This window comes from Callorhinchus milii, unplaced genomic scaffold (genome assembly GCF_018977255.1).
Source record: "Callorhinchus milii isolate IMCB2004 unplaced genomic scaffold, IMCB_Cmil_1.0 Scaffold8, whole genome shotgun sequence".
In the NCBI taxonomy this organism is placed as follows: Eukaryota; Metazoa; Chordata; class Chondrichthyes; order Chimaeriformes; family Callorhinchidae; genus Callorhinchus; species Callorhinchus milii.
The window spans coordinates 23043982-23059541 of record NW_024704749.1 but is presented as its reverse complement, the minus strand read 5'-3'; the positions used below and the strand labels follow the sequence as shown (position 1 = coordinate 23059541).

General features: G+C 46.0%; 1 protein-coding gene across 4 annotated transcripts in view; it reads right to left on the bottom strand.

Annotated features, from left to right (window-relative positions):
• mapkap1 (MAPK associated protein 1) overlaps nt 1-15560 on the bottom strand; it is a 138458-nt gene that overhangs the window by 2518 nt on the left and 120380 nt on the right. For all 4 annotated transcript variants that reach the window (XM_042337268.1, XM_007909517.2, XM_007909519.2 and 1 more), the window contains one exon: nt 6393-6490. In XM_042337268.1, the coding sequence (XP_042193202.1) occupies nt 6393-6490 (98 nt within the window). The remainder of the gene's footprint in view (nt 1-6392; nt 6491-15560) is intronic.

Here is a 15560-nt window from a genome sequence, read left to right as displayed (position 1 = left end):
CCGGTCACATTAGAGAATCGTAAATACTTGTTTTACACGTCTCGTAAAAGGTTAATTTATTGGGTACGACACTCGGTGATGAGAGCCGTGATCATTTTTAATGCAAGGTTAATGTAAAAATCAAAACACACAGAGAGAGCCCTTTGGTTTAGTATCAGTTGGTTGACTAAAGAAGATTTGGCGATGTAAAAGCTGAACAGTTTTATGTACTCCTGGGGTCTTCATAGTCGTTACATTTTAACGCGGAGATACCTTAAGCTGCTTCGGAATATTTTTCATGGCTAATAAAACCTTAGTCTGGACTAGTCCAGTGATTGATGGTTAGCTCGTTGGTGATCACAGCACAGCCGAGGAGAACAGGAAGCCAAACAACATCACACAGGCCGTCCAGCACCGCCTTCCCTCACAACCTCAGGCAGAAACGTTAGCAACAAGAGCGGAGTCTCACACTGCTTCAATTGTTGGGAGTCCTGTAGCTCAGTGGTTAGTACTCGCCTCGCAAGCGAGAGACCTAGGTTCAATTCCTGGGCAGGGCGAAACCTTGGGCAAGTTTCCTTACTCCACACGCCTGATAATAATCGCTCAAGAGTTTCGCCTAAAAATATACAGTCAATTCACTTTAGAGTATATTGTGTGAAGCGCTTTGAGACGTCTAGAAGATATGATGCTCCTCAGTGATGACAAGCTAAGTGGGGTTGTGGCAGTATTGGGGCGATAACAAAGGTTTAGTTAAAGAGCAATTTTTTAGAGGGTTTGGACAGCCTGACGTGAATGAATTTGGGGAGAGTGTTCCAGAGTGCGTGGGCTGAATGGTGGCTGAAAGCTGAGTTGCTGAGAGTGGGACCAAGTTAACATTTAATAATAATAATCCTTGCATTTGATATAGCACCTTTTCATTACGTCTCAAAGCGCTTCACAGAATATACTGTAAACTGAATTGACTGCATATTTTGTGGATGAAACACGGCAGCAAATTGCGCACAGCAGTGTCCCACAAACAATCGTGGATTGAGTGACCAAATTATTATTGCACATGCTGATGGTGGTGAGGCACAGAGCCAAACACACCATGTCTTTTAAGAGCTGAACTGCTATGTTTCTGGTCAATTTGTCAACCCTGAAGGTGCCCTTTTTAAAGAGGACACGTGTAAAAAAAAATGTTCTCTCAAGCAGGGAAGGTTGTCACAAATATGAAGTATTTGAGTACAAACGGTTAATCAAAGACTCTTATCTCCTCGACTCAGCGAGTCTGAGCTCATCCCACTCCAATCACAAAGACGTGAGTGACTCCGTTTGCCTCGAGATTCAGCAGTGGCTTGTAACCCAGCGCATTTGGCGGTGGAGAAAGGCGCTTAGATGCTGGTCTAGACATTTCAGGGTATTCTGAATATTAGAATAATAATCCTTGCATTTGATACAGCTCCTTATCACGTCTTTGAGATGTCTCAAAGCGCTTCACAGAATATACTGTAAAGTGAATTGACTGTTTATTTTGTGGGCGAAACGCGGCAGCCAATTGCGCACAGCAGTGTCCCACAAACAGTCGTGGATTGAAGCGACCAATTTATTATTGTTTTTTTTCTTGAGGGATTATTATCAGGCGTGTGGAGTAAGGAAACTTGCCCAAGATTTCACTCTGCCGGGAATCGAACCCAAGTATCTTGCTTGCGAGGCGAGTGCTCTAACCACTGAGCTACAGGCCTCCATAATTACACTGTAAAGTGGAATGACTGTGTATTTTGTGGAAGAAGCACGCAAATGACTCACACACACTCACCCTTTCCTTCATTTGAGTTCCCAGTCACCACACACAGTTAGTCACAGATGATGAAATCAGAACCTGTGGAAGACTGCAGCGTCTTACACCCAAAACCCGGTGGGCGGTTGGGATAGAGTGGCTCAAGATCAAAGGGGTGTAAGGAGGGTCACTAAAACACGTTCCTCAACCTCCAGTGGCCTGGGGGCGGGTTGGGGGGGGAATTAATTAATTAACTTTGAATCCTGGGCTCAAAAATTCTTCTTCCTTCGAGACCTTGTTTCTCATTAGACTTTTTCAACTCTTTTTGAAGTTATTCTAAGGATTTTATTTTAATCCCAGCTCCCTCTCTCTCTCCTTTGCGAAGAGTATTATACAAGTGCAATTCTCAGATTACACCCTCCTACCACCACCTTCCCTGCTTTCCACCCCTCCCGATCCCAACCCCTAGCTCAGGTCCAAATCCCTGACTGTCGACAGGCGTTGTGTAAATAGCATTTGTGGTTGTAGTTGTCCTCACTGCTCTGGTATATTTATTTCCAGTCTGGATTAATTAATCCATGTCTGTAAAACATATCTTCTGGTTTAATTCAGAGACGGGGCAGAGTTGGAGACAGACGATGTGTTGTCAGGAATCCCGTTAGACGCTTTGTCTAGAAGGATGGAGCATCACAAGCAGCGAGCTCACAATTCTTAATATAATAATACTGTGAAATGTATATTGTGGGCGAAACGTGCCAGCCAAATGCATACAACAGCAGCAATAAGATTACATTTGTACAGCGCCTTTCATGTCGGGAGGACATCCCAAGGAGCTGAAGGAACATGAAGCATGCAGCCTTGTCCAACAAACAATCGTGGATTGAGTGACCACATTTTTTAAAAATAGGAAATAAGTAAACGACAACAACTTGTGTTTAACATAACATAACATGTAGGAGCAGGAGTAGGCCATTCAGCCCTTCGAGCCTGCCTCGCCATTCAATCATGGCTGATCTTCTAATCTAACTCCAGCTAATACCATAACTCTGCCTTATCCCCATATCCCTTAATACCTTTTGCAATAAGAAATCTATCTATCTCAGTCTTGAATATGTTCAAGGACTGAGCGTCAACAGCCCTTTGGAGTAGTGAGTTCCATACATTCACCACCTTTTGAGTGAAGAAGTTCTTCCTCAACTCAGTGCGAAAGGGCTGCCTCTGATTTTAATGTTGTGACCCCTAGTTTTAGTTTCTCCAACCGAGGAAACAATCTCCCACTATCTACTCTATCATGACCTTTGATGATCTTATAGGTTTCTATAAGATCCCCTCTAATTCTTCTATATTCTAGAGAATATAGGCCCAAATTGGTCAACCTATCCTCGTAACTCATCCCTTTCATCCCTGGTACTAACCGAGTAAATCTACGCTGCACCCCCTCCAAGGCAAGAACATCCTTCCTTAAATAAGGAGACCAAAACTGGACACAGTATTCCAGGTGTGGTCTCACCAGGGCCCTATACAGTTGCAGCAAGACTTCCCTACTCTTATACTCTAATCCTTTCATAATGAATGCTAACATAGCGTTCGCCTTCCTAATTGCTGCTGCACCTGCAGACTAACTTTCTATGATTGGTGTACAAGGACACCCGAGTCCCTCTGGACGCTAACACATTCCAATCTCTCCCCTTCTAAAAAATAACCCGCTCTACTGTTTTTGCTCCCTAGGTGGATGACTTTGCACTTCTATACATTATACTTCATCTGCCACCTACTTGCCCATCACCTAACCTATCTATGTCTCACTGCATTTTTTTAATGTCGTCCTCTGTGTTGACACTTCCTCCTAGTTTTGTATCATCTGCGAATTTAGATATATTAACTTCGATGTCCTTATCTAGATCGTTGATGTCGATGGTAAATAGTTGAGGCCCAAGGACTGATCCTTGTGGCACTCCACTAGTCACATCCCGCCAATCTGAAAAGGATCCCTTTATCCCTACTCTTTGTTTCTTACCCGTTAACCATTCCCCAATCCACGTTAATATGCTCCCCCCAATTCCATGAGCCCTTATCTTTTGGACTAGTCTTTTATGCGGCACCTTATCGAATGCCTTCTGGAAGTCCAAATAGACCACATCCACTGATTCACCCTTATCTAGTTTACTCAAAATATCCTCAAAAAACTCTATGAGATTTGTCAAACATGACTTCCCTTTTGTAAAGCCGTGTTGACTTGGCCTAATTATATTGTGCCCTAAATACCGCACTACCACATCCTTAATCAATGATTCTAAATTTTTTCCTATCACTCATGTGAGACTAACTGGCCTTTAGTTCCCCATCTTTTCCTTTCAACCTTTTTTAAATAGTGGTGTGACATTTGCGATCTTCCAATCCATGGGGACTGTTCCAGAATCCAAGGAATTTTGGAAGAACAGACATAAGGCCTCCACTGTCTCATAAGCTCCTCTTTTAAAACCCTGGGATGCAAGCCATCCAGACAAGGGGATTTGTCACTTTTTAGTGCTAACAGTTTCCCGAGCACCAATTCTCTGCTAATGAAAATTTCCCTAAGTTGCTCCCTGTCCTTATCCCCTTGGTGCATCTCTAAGAGTCTGAAACTGACTGTCCAGCGCCTTGGGACGTCCTCCCGTCGTGAAGGGCGCCATACAAATGTAATTTTGTTGTTACAGAATGTGCCTTTCCCAATAATGAAGACAACTTTTATATTTTCCAAGCATAAATACCAACTCTGATTATCCAGCGATCATTTAACTCCCTTGTGTCGTCAAATCATCTCAGATGCAACGGAAGATAGCATCAGATGTTGGGACAGCTGATTTACAAACATTACTTTATCATCTTCTCTCCCCTAGCTCCCTCCGCGCCATTATTTATAACTTACTCTAAATTCTTATTGTGGGATAATTGCAAGTTTTGTTTCTTAACTTGCAGAACTCACTTTGTATCAATTTGATCTGCCAAACTGGGCGCAATGTGGGAGATCCACTGCGTTTTCAAGTTAATCTTCATTAAGGAGAGAGTCTAAGGCGAGGGTTTCAACAGCCAGACTGTTATTGGAACCAGATGTTCAGCTGTTCAGAATGTGTTAGTTGTACATTTCTCTGCATTTTAATAGTAAGCGAGACTGGCTATGGGGCCCTGAGTTTATAGACAATGGGCAGTAGATTCTGGTTCTTGGAAATCCATAAAGTGCTGCAGAATCGGAGGAAGGTATTTAAATAACTAGACCATTTAGGAGTCAAATTATGAGGCAGTTTTTCACCCAAAGGGTCGTGGAAATCTGGAACGCTCTCTCCCAAAAGGCTGTGGATGCTGGATCCATTCACATCTTCAAGATTGAAGTGGATAGATGTTTGTTGGGACGGGCTATCAAGGGAGGGTAATAAGGGAGGGCAAAGGCAGGTAATTGGAGTTGGGGTACAGATCAGCCATGATCTAATAGAATGGTGGAATAGGTTGGAGGGCTGAATGTACTACTCCTGTTCCTATAGGGTTAAAATCAATGTCAAGAACTGACACCACAGCGTGACTGAAGTAATATGATAACTGGATGGACTTGTCAGTAGCGAAACACATCCCAGCCAAAACACACACACATCCACGACCCCTCGTTCTTGGGAACCCACCACTGTCCCCGAGAGATGGGTCACAAGAGAGCAACACAACACAATATTTACACAGCGACTTTCACGTTGGGAGGACGAAATGCTACCCCACGTGAAGGCCGTTATATAAATGCAAGTTGTTGTCTCAATGCACTTCACTCACTCACACGGTTGGCTAGGCACTGGGGTGGGGGTGGAGGGGGAGGGTTTGAAAGATAGCTCATCGTCAAAACACTGATGCTGGGTTTCACTGCGGAGATAATCGTGGGCGGAATGTGAAGACCGTTACTAAAAGCAGCGCGGAGCAATGAGACTTAGGATTTCTCTATACAAATCAGTTCTTGAAGCCAAATCTACAATAGCTTTTAAAAGAGCAGTAGGCAAATATTTTTTGGGGAAAAAAACACACAAAAAGGTCTGAGGGGAACAGGACTGCACAGAGACCTCTGTCAGACTGCTGTCACAGTGAGGTTGGGTCAAATGACTATTACAGCGAGCACCAATCCGACTGTAATGCAATTGTTTCGGTAAAGGCTCAATGCCAGTTACAGCGTGGAAATGCCTCAACAATCGCACGCGTACAATAAACACCATTTCATCTCTGAAGTGTTGTCCTGGGTTTAAGCTTCCTCAATCCAAATTAGCACCCTCCCTACCTCTGAGCCGCCTTGGCCCAAATCTATAGAGCTCTACCTTATCTAGTCCTTCACAGCACTGCTTCACTTCACCAAAATAAAATGGAATAAATGATATTCTCATAAAACACTGCAGTGAGAAAGGCTACAGGACACCAGCAGTATAACCCAATTGTTTACAAAAGAAGACCACGTTCCATCCAGTCGGTTGACATGTCGTGTCAGAAAACTATATACTGTATCCCCCCCCACCACCCCGATATTATTTTCTAGGAGAAATTTATCTTATTTCTTCTTGAAACATCACTATTTGCCATGTAAAAGCCACTCGGTCTTGCTCACACCTTTAGCGAGCAGCTCACACAACGGCCGAGCTCTGGGACTAACCTTCAGCACAATCTCGTTGACTGTGGCCGTGTCTGCCTCAAAGTAGAGATGTTTGTGGTCGTGATTGCTTAGATATGTGAGCTTGAATATTGCGTGGCCTGCAAGGCAAACAAAGGACAGGAGTCAAACAGATGAGGAGAGTTTCACTGCGGATGCGGGTTGACAAAGAAACAGATGGTGATATTAACGTCCCATCAGCAGAACAGAAGGAAATTGCTCGATGGCGACAGGCTCCGCATGTCATTTCAACATCGTTCAGGCAAATCTCAGCACAAAGGCAACAGAATCCTTTTTAATATAATTTGATTCCCCCCGTCCTATCACCACAGACAAAGTGCAAAATCAATCATTTGGTTAGTTAGCTTCCTCTGTCAATTCTTTTCTCTTCATTCAAGTGTGTGTGTGTGTGGGGGGGGGGGGAGCGGTGTGTGTGTGGTGGGAGGTGTTGTGTGTGTGTGTGGGGCGGGGGGGGGGGGGCGGTATGTGTGTGTGGGACCTGGGGATGAGTGTGGCTGGGGTGGGGGGTGGAACTAAGACTCTGGTCGGTTTGGCCACCGAGAAAACTTGCTCGATCTCAGTGGCACATTTGTGAGGACATTTACCGGGTCAGATTGATGCAACATATTAATCAATGGCAACATGACCTTTCTTAATGTTGCATATCACGAGAGGTTGTGTCAAAATAACTTTCACTGAAACCCTCTCATTGTCTCTGTTGATGCTAAGTCAATACTGAAGGCATTCTGCACTCGCTTATTCACATAGTAGCATAGTGATAATTCACTTCAGCAAGAATAAAAAAATATTACGCACACACATGAATTATCACTCAATGGACTGTTCGCCAGAATGTGGTCAGGATTTATTTATTCATCTGACTGAAACATTAGCAACGGGCTGATTTTTCATGTGAAGACACAAAGCTTATTATTCCTCACATATTGCTGAAAATGAGTGTTAACAGCATCGCCTAAAACAAAGCCCTTTATTCCATTATTATAAAGACAATGTTAAAAGGAGGAAACAGAAGGAAGTCGCCCATTATATCGCCCACCGCACATCACACCAAGTTATGCCAACACACAGTGGCATTCGTCGGAATGTGGTGCTCCCAAGCTCTGACACAACATGTGTCAGCCTGGCTCAGTCGCCGCGTGTCAGCCTGGCTCAGTCGCCGCGTGTCAGCCTGGCTCAGTCGCCGCGTGTCAGCCTGGCTCAGTCGCCGCGTGTCAGCCTGGCTCAGTCGCCGCGTGTCAGCCTGGCTCAGTCGCCGCGTGTCAGCCTGGCTCAGTCGCCGCGTGTCAGCCTGGCTCAGTCGCCGCGTGTCAGCCTGGCTCAGTCGCCGCGTGTCAGCCTGGCTCAGTCGCCGCGTGTCAGCCTGGCTCACTCGCCGCGTGTCAGCCTGGCTCAGTTGCCATGTGTCAGCCTTACGGTAGATAAGTCACCCGGTCCAGAAGGGATGCATCCTCGGTTACTGAGGGAAGTAAAAGTGGAAATAAAGGAGGCTCTGGCCACAATCTTTCAATACTTCTTGGACATTGGGGTGGTGTCAGAGAATTGGAGAGTTGCAATTGTTACTCCCCTGTGTAAAAAGGAGCACGAGGATAAACCCGAGAACTACAGGCCAGTCAGCCTAACTCAGCCGTGGGGAAACTTCTGGAGAATATAATCCAGGACAAAATAAATTTTCACTTAGAAAAATATGGGTTAATAAAGGACAGTCAACATGGATTTGTTAAAGGCAAAACAAACCTGATAGTTTTTTGATGAAGTAATGGAGAAGGTGGATAAAGGTAGTGAAGTTGTTGTAATTTATATGGGTTTTCAAAAGGCGTTTGATAAAGTGCCATATAAGAGACTTGTAAGCAAAATAGAAGCCCACAGTATTAAAGGGACAGTGGCAGCAGATACAGAGCCGACTGGGAGACAGAGAGCAGAGAGTGGTGAACTGTTGTTTTTCTGACTGGAGGGAAGTGTGCAGTGGTGTCCCCCAGGGGTCGGTATTGGGACCACTGTTGTTGTTGATCTATGTAAATGACCTGGACTTCGGTATAGGGAGTACAATTTCCAAGTTTGCAGATGATACTACAACAACAACAACAACAAGATTCCATTTATAGAGCGCCTTTCACGTCAGGAGGACGTCCCAAGGCGCTGCACAGTTGGGTCATGACCCGAGCAGGGGGGAAATGGTCAGGGTGAGGGGAGGGAAGGGAGGGAGAGAGGAGGGAAATGGTCAGGGTGAGGGGAGGGAAGGGAGGGAGCGAGGAGGAGGAAGAGAGTCGAGAGGGGAGCTGAAGGCACGGTCAAAGAGAAGGAGGAAAAATAGTAACCAGTGAGGAGGATAGTAGCAGACTGCAAATGGACATAGACAGAGAAGGTTAAGAGGAGATGTAATAGAAGTTTTCAAAATATGAGGGGATTCAATAGGGTGAACAAGGAGAAACTGTTCCCACTGGCGGGTGGGTCGGTAACCCCAGGACACAGATTTAAAATAGTTGTTAAAAGAAACAGAGGGGAGTGAGGAGAATTGTTTTCACACAGCGAGTCGTTGGGATCTGGAATGCATTGCCTGAAAGGCTGGTGGGAACCGATTCGGTAACAACTTTTAAGAGAGAAATAGATAATTGTTTGGAGAGAACAAGTTTGCAGGGCTATGGGGAGAGAGTGGGGGAGTGGGGTTGATCAGGGCTATGGGGAGAGAGTGGGGGAGTGGGGTTGATCAGGGCTATGGGGAGAGAGTGGGGGAGTGGGGTTGATCAGGGCTATGGGGAGAGCGGAGGAGTGGGGTTGATCAGGGCTATGGGGAGAGAGTGGGGGAGTGGGGTTGATCAGGGCTATGGGGAGAGAGCGGGGGAGTGGGGTTGATCAGGGCTATGGGGAGAGAGTGGGGTTGATCAGGGCTATGGGGAGAGAGTGGGGTTGATCAGGGCTATGGGGAGAGAGCAGGGGAGTGGGGTTGATCAGGGCTATGGGGAGAGAGTGGGGTTGATCAGGGCTATGGGGAGAGAGCAGGGGAGTGGGGTTGATCAGGGCTATGGGGAGAGAGTGGGGAGTGGGGTTGATCAGGGCTATGGGGAGAGAGCGGGGGAGTGGGGTTGATCAGGGCTATGGGGAGAGTGCGGGGGAGTGGGGTTGATCAGGGCTATGGGGAGAGAGCGGGGGAGTGGGGTTGATTTGGAAACTCTTTTCAAAGAGCCGGCACAGACATGATGGGCCGAATGGCCTCCTTCTGTGCTATATAATTCTATGATTCAGTCGCTGTGTGTCAGCCTGGCTCAGCCGGTAACACTCTCGCCTCCAAGTCAGAAGGTTGTGGGTTCAAGCGCTACATCGGGGACTCCCATAGTCTAGGCTGATATTCCAGTGCTGTGCTGGGGGTGTATTGCATTATCAGAGATGCTGTCCTTCGAATGAGACATGAAACCATATCTGTGCTTATTCAGGTAAACATTAAAAATCCCAGGGCACTGTTCAAAAAGACAAGGGAGTTTCTTTCCCAGTGTCCTTGATAAAATCAGTCAATGGCTGTTTGCAGGACGTCACTGGGCACAAATTGGCTGCCTCATTCACCTACAAAGTACACAATCACTACACTTTATAGTGTGTCCCGTGAAGGGCTTAAAAAAAACACAGTACTAACTGCTCATTTTTCTAAAGAATCTAAAGCAGCCGGTTGGTGTTCAGATAGTCCTGAGATGAGGCAGCTGCAGTTTAGCAACACTGACAGGTTTGCTTAAATGTTGAAACTGGAGGTAATTGACTGCACTAGCTGTGACCCGAGCCTGTGACCGCCTTACACAATTGGTGTGACCGGTCAACAGCTTGGACATCTCCAAAGCCTTCCAAACATCCTCGCTCCCTGCGCTGCCAGACAGGTTACCATCATCTGATATAGCTCATGTCACTGCTCTGCGCTATCTACTTTCTTCTCAATTGCTCTCTCTTGTGCTACAGTTGTGGAGTCCTGTAGCTCAGTGGTTAGAGCACTCGCTTTGCAAGTGAGAGACCTGAGTTCAATTCCAGGCAGAGGGCGAAACCTTGGGCAAGTTTCCTTACTCCACACAGAGCCTAATAATAATCCCTCCAAAACAAAACAATAATAAATTGGTCATTTTCAATCTACGACTGTTTGTGGGACATTGCTGTGCGCAATTGGCTGCCGCGTTCGCCCACAAATATACAGTCAATTCACTTTACAGTGTGTTCTGTGAAGAGCTTTGGGACGTCCTCCCGACGTGAAAAGCGCTATATCAAATGCAAGGATTATTATTATTATTATATTATTATTAGTTGATTATTCATCTTTGGACTCTTTTTCCTATCAACCTCAGGGGTTCCCCAAGGGCTCGGTTCCCTCTCCTGCTCTATTCCTCTCCACAACAATGATCTCCTCCACTCATCACCCACTCTTTCCTGCTGATGATCCCACTCATCAACATCCTTCACATCGCTCCAGCGCTGCTCACAGCCCTCGCTCCTCCCAGCACAACCGCTTGGACACCCGATTCTATCCATGCCTTTCGCAAGGGATGGAAAAATCATAAAAAGATAAGAATTTGCTGGCGAAAGAAGACCAAGTTGGCCTTTTACTATCCCTGCATTTCGCCCACAAAATATACAGTCAACTCACTTTACGGTATATTCTGTTTTGAGAAGTCTCGAAGACGTGATAAAGTCCTATATCAAATGCAAGGATTTGTACTATTATTATTACGTTATTATTATTGATATGTCATGTCCCAAACTATATACGAGATACTATTTTCTAGCAGAAATCTATCTAATTTGTTCTTGAAACAAACAACACTTTCTGCTTCCACCGTCTCCCGAGGGAGCCTGTTCCACAAGTTTACGACTCACTCACTGAAGTTGTGTCTCTGCAGATTTGTTCCGATTCTACCCGCCTTCAATCGCAGACCGTGTCCACTGGTTCTACTTTTAACTATTAAAATCCTCTTTATTCTGAGTTAGTTTCCTCCTATTTCTCAAGTCTAAACCAAGAGCTACCATCTGTTTGATGGCTCTGCTCTTTGGAACATACAGGACTAAAAAAATGTGCTCCATCTGGCTGATCTCAGAGTAATAAAAAATCTCTCCTCTTATCTGTCACATCCTTCAATTGAATTCTTTCCTAAAAAGCTGCCTAATTCAACCTCTTGAATTTGCTGACACAATCCACCTCCACCCCCCACCCCCTGCGTTGTTGAATTTGCACTTGCTGTGTAAAGTAATTCAATCTCAACTGGTTGTTCATCTTCCTTTTCCAACCGCATAGGAGAACTCAAAGGGAATCACTTCTAACAAACCTACTAATTCTCAATCGAGAACTGGTATTAATAACAATCTTTGCACTCGATACAGCGCCTTATGTCTTTGAGACATCTCAAAGCGCTTCATAGAATATTCAGAGAATATACTGTAAAGTGAATTGACTGCATTTTGTGGGCGAAACGCAGCAGCTAATTGCAGCAATTAATACAAATACTAGTGACTGAGTAGGCATTAAACAGGTTGCATTGACTATACAACTGCCTGCTCGCTAGACTTCCCAACTCGTCCCTCCACAAGCTGCAGAGTGTTCAGATCTCTGCAGCTTGTGTCCTCTCTTGCAACAGGCTCCGCGAACCAATCACCCCTGTTCTTGCCCGGCTTCATGGGCTTCCCATCCCTCAGAGAATTGAGTGCAAAACCCTCGTCCTCACCTTTAAAGCCCGCCACGGTCTTGCTCCCTCCTACCTCTCCGACCTCCTAACCCCACATCAGCCCGTCCACTCCATCCGCTTGGCGGACAGCGGCTGCTTCAGGTTCCACTCACTTCTCGCTTCACCATTGGTGGTCGGGCATTCAGTATCTCTACCCCCACACTCTGGAACTCCATCCCTCAATCCCCTGCCTCTCTTGCCTCCTTCAAGTCTCGTCTAAAGACTTTCCACTTTGACCGTGCCTTCGGCCACTCTCCCACCACCCCCTGCCCTCCACCCCTCCTGACCCCAACTTGGATCCAATAACCCCTGACTGACCAGCGGCCTGGGGTGTCTTTCTGATGTGAAGGGAGGGCGCTACATACAAGTGTAATTTGTTGTTATTGTTCTACAATAATACACTTTTGCTGCTCGGGAATGATTGGCCAAATTAGAAACAAAAGCTTTATTTTTGGAACACTCACACGCTCCTCCTGTACCTGGGATTTAATGGGGAAAGACAGGTCAGGCCTGATCCCGACAGCTGCTGCTTGAGCTGTGTAGCGGCCACTAGATGTGGCTACGAAACTGGCAATGCTTTAAAACCCGAAGTGCACTGTTAAATGCAACAGACGTTCCGAGACATCTAGTGGTGGCAGGAAAGGCCTGCAATGGATTCAGCATCCGAGCACAAGGAGGGAAATGGCACGTCTGACACTCAGGTGTGCAGTGGCTCAGAACCAGGCAGGAAGTGACCTGCAGTCAATAGCAGCACCAGCTCGATTTGAAACCTGCACTTTAAACGCTCCGAGACGCTGCCCTGCATGACGGGTGCGATATAAATGCAAGTTGTTGTTGTTGAATGGTGCCACAGGATCTTTAACGTCTCACCCAAACCAACGGTAACCAGCCTCTGGCAATGCAGAGCTCTACTTAGTGCGTACGGCACTGGAGCTCAATCTTAAGACTGAAATCCTGACACTGGGCTTGAACCTGAACTCTCAACCTTCTGACTCAGAGAGAGCGCTATCGAGTGGGTGAGGCTGGCACACAGTAAACAAGCCAGAGGCCAAACGAAGGAAGAGGAGAGAATAGCTGAGAGCGGCAGGGAAGAGGGAACTTTCACTGTGTTGAAACAGACCTCAAATGGGGAAATAGACATTCAAATCACTTCACAGTATATTCTTTTGAGCACTTTGAGACGTCTCAACGATGTGAAAAGGCGCTATATAAAATGCAAGGATTATTATTATTCTTTGCAAAAGGACTGAATTTTCAGCAGCTCGGCTTAGACACTGAGAGAACACATTACAAGATTGATGCTTTAAAAAACAGTGTTTTAAAATCTATAAACATTTGTACATTGAACGTAAAGGCAAATGAGATGGCGGTGACATATCAATTAGAGCGTCCTACCATTTCACTGCGAGCTGGCAATTAAACATAATTATGATTTACTAACCATTAAGATAAATTCCCAAATCGGAAATTGTCAAATAATTAAAAAAAAACACAGTACTTTTAAAGCGTTTGACAAAAAGCCCCTAGTGGAGTTTATGTCCAACGCATTTTAAAAGTCTCAATGAAAAAAAATCTTAATTGGAGGCTCATTAGCATGCAAATGCATTCCTAATTTGTTTCAACCGAGGAACATTTTAGTTCCTATAAAGTTAACAAGTGGCAAATTCCAATGACAGGTTGATTTGTACATTACTTTTTTAAGTTTTCTTTTATGGAAAGCAAAAAATACAGGGAAAGACAGTATCTGTTTGCCTATTTCCACTTGTAGCCCACTGGTTAGAGCACTCGCCTCGTAAGCAAGAGACCTGGGTCCTATTCCCGGAAGGGTGAAATTTTGGGCAAGTTTCCTTACTCCACACGTTTCTGTTTACCCAGCAGTAAGTAGGAACACAGTTGTAAGTGGATTGGCGTATCACTTTTTCAGGGATAATAATCCCTTCAAAAAAAAAAATTGGTCACTCAATCTACGACTGTTTGTGGGCCGCTGCTGTCCACAATTAGCTGCCGCGTTTCGCTCACAAAATATACAGTCAATTCATTTTATAGTATATTCTGTGAAGCGCTTTGAGACGTCTCAGGCGCCGACACCATCAGCATCCAAGGCTGCACTCTCCACCTCTCAAAGCCAGTCAGGAACCTCGGCGTTTTGTTCGACCCTGAGCTGTCTTTTCTCCCTCACATCCGCACCACAACTGGCACCGCCTTCCATCACCTCCGGAACATCGCCAGACTACGGCACTACCTCACCCCTCACGCTGCTGAAACCCTGGTCCACGCCTTTGTCACCTCAAGGCTGGACTATGGGAACTCTCTCCTCGCCGGCCTTCCCGGCCCTCCCTCCACACTGCCGGTCATTCAGAACTCTGCAGCTCGTGTACTGTCCCGCACCAGACACCGTGACCACATCACTCCCACCCTCGCTCGCCTCCACTGGCTCCCCATCCCCCAGAGGATTGATTTCAAGATCCTCATCCTCACCTACAAGGCCATTCACGGCCTTGCTCCCTCCTACCTCTCCGACCTACTATCCCCCTACCTACCTGCCCGTACCCTCCGTTCCTCTGGCTCCGGTCTGCTCCACGTCCCCCGTCCCAATCGCCCTACCATCGGTGGTCGGGCCTTCAGCCTCTCAGCCCCGAGGCTCTGGAACTCCATCCCCCAGTGCCTTCGCCGCTTCCTCCCTCTCCTCCTTCAAGGCCGGTCTCAAAACCTTTCTCTTTGACCGCGCCTTCAGCTCCCCTCTCGACTCTCTTCCCCCTCCTCGCTCCCTCCCTTCCCTCCCCTCACCCTGACCATTTCCCCCCTCCTCGCTCCCTCCCTTCCCTCCCCTCACCCTGACCATTTCCCCCCTGCTCGGGTCATGACCCAACTGTGCAGCGCCTTGGGACGTCCTCCTGACGTGAAAGGCGCTTTATAAATGGAATCTTGTTGTTGTTGTCTCGAAGACGTGATAAGGCGCTGTATCAAATGCAAGGATTATTATTATTTCTGAGTCTGGCTGTGAAAAGTGTAACTGTAACTGCTCTATATAGTTGGTTCCGACTAATTAATAATTAAACATCACCTAATTTTCTCACTAAACGCTCGCACAGTTTTGTCTCTGTGTTAGACGGTTTATGGATTGAAGCTCCTTATGTGGATTGAACTCGCAGCCTATAGGCTGACCCTCCAGTGTAGAACTGTAATGTTATTTGAATGAGACGTTAAACCAAGGTCCTGTCTACCCCTTCTTCAGTTTCTCCCTGGTGACCTGGCCAATAAACTTGCAAATTAATTCCAAACTTGACGCACTTCGCAATGTCTGGATTTTTCTTTTAAAAGATGTCTCGAAGAGGTGATAAGGTGCTTTATCGAATCATGGAATCATAGAATATTACAGCGCAGAAGGAGGCCAAATTTTTCCTTTTCAAGTACCTATCTAATTCCCTTTTGAAAGTTGTTAATGAATCTGTTTCTATCATCC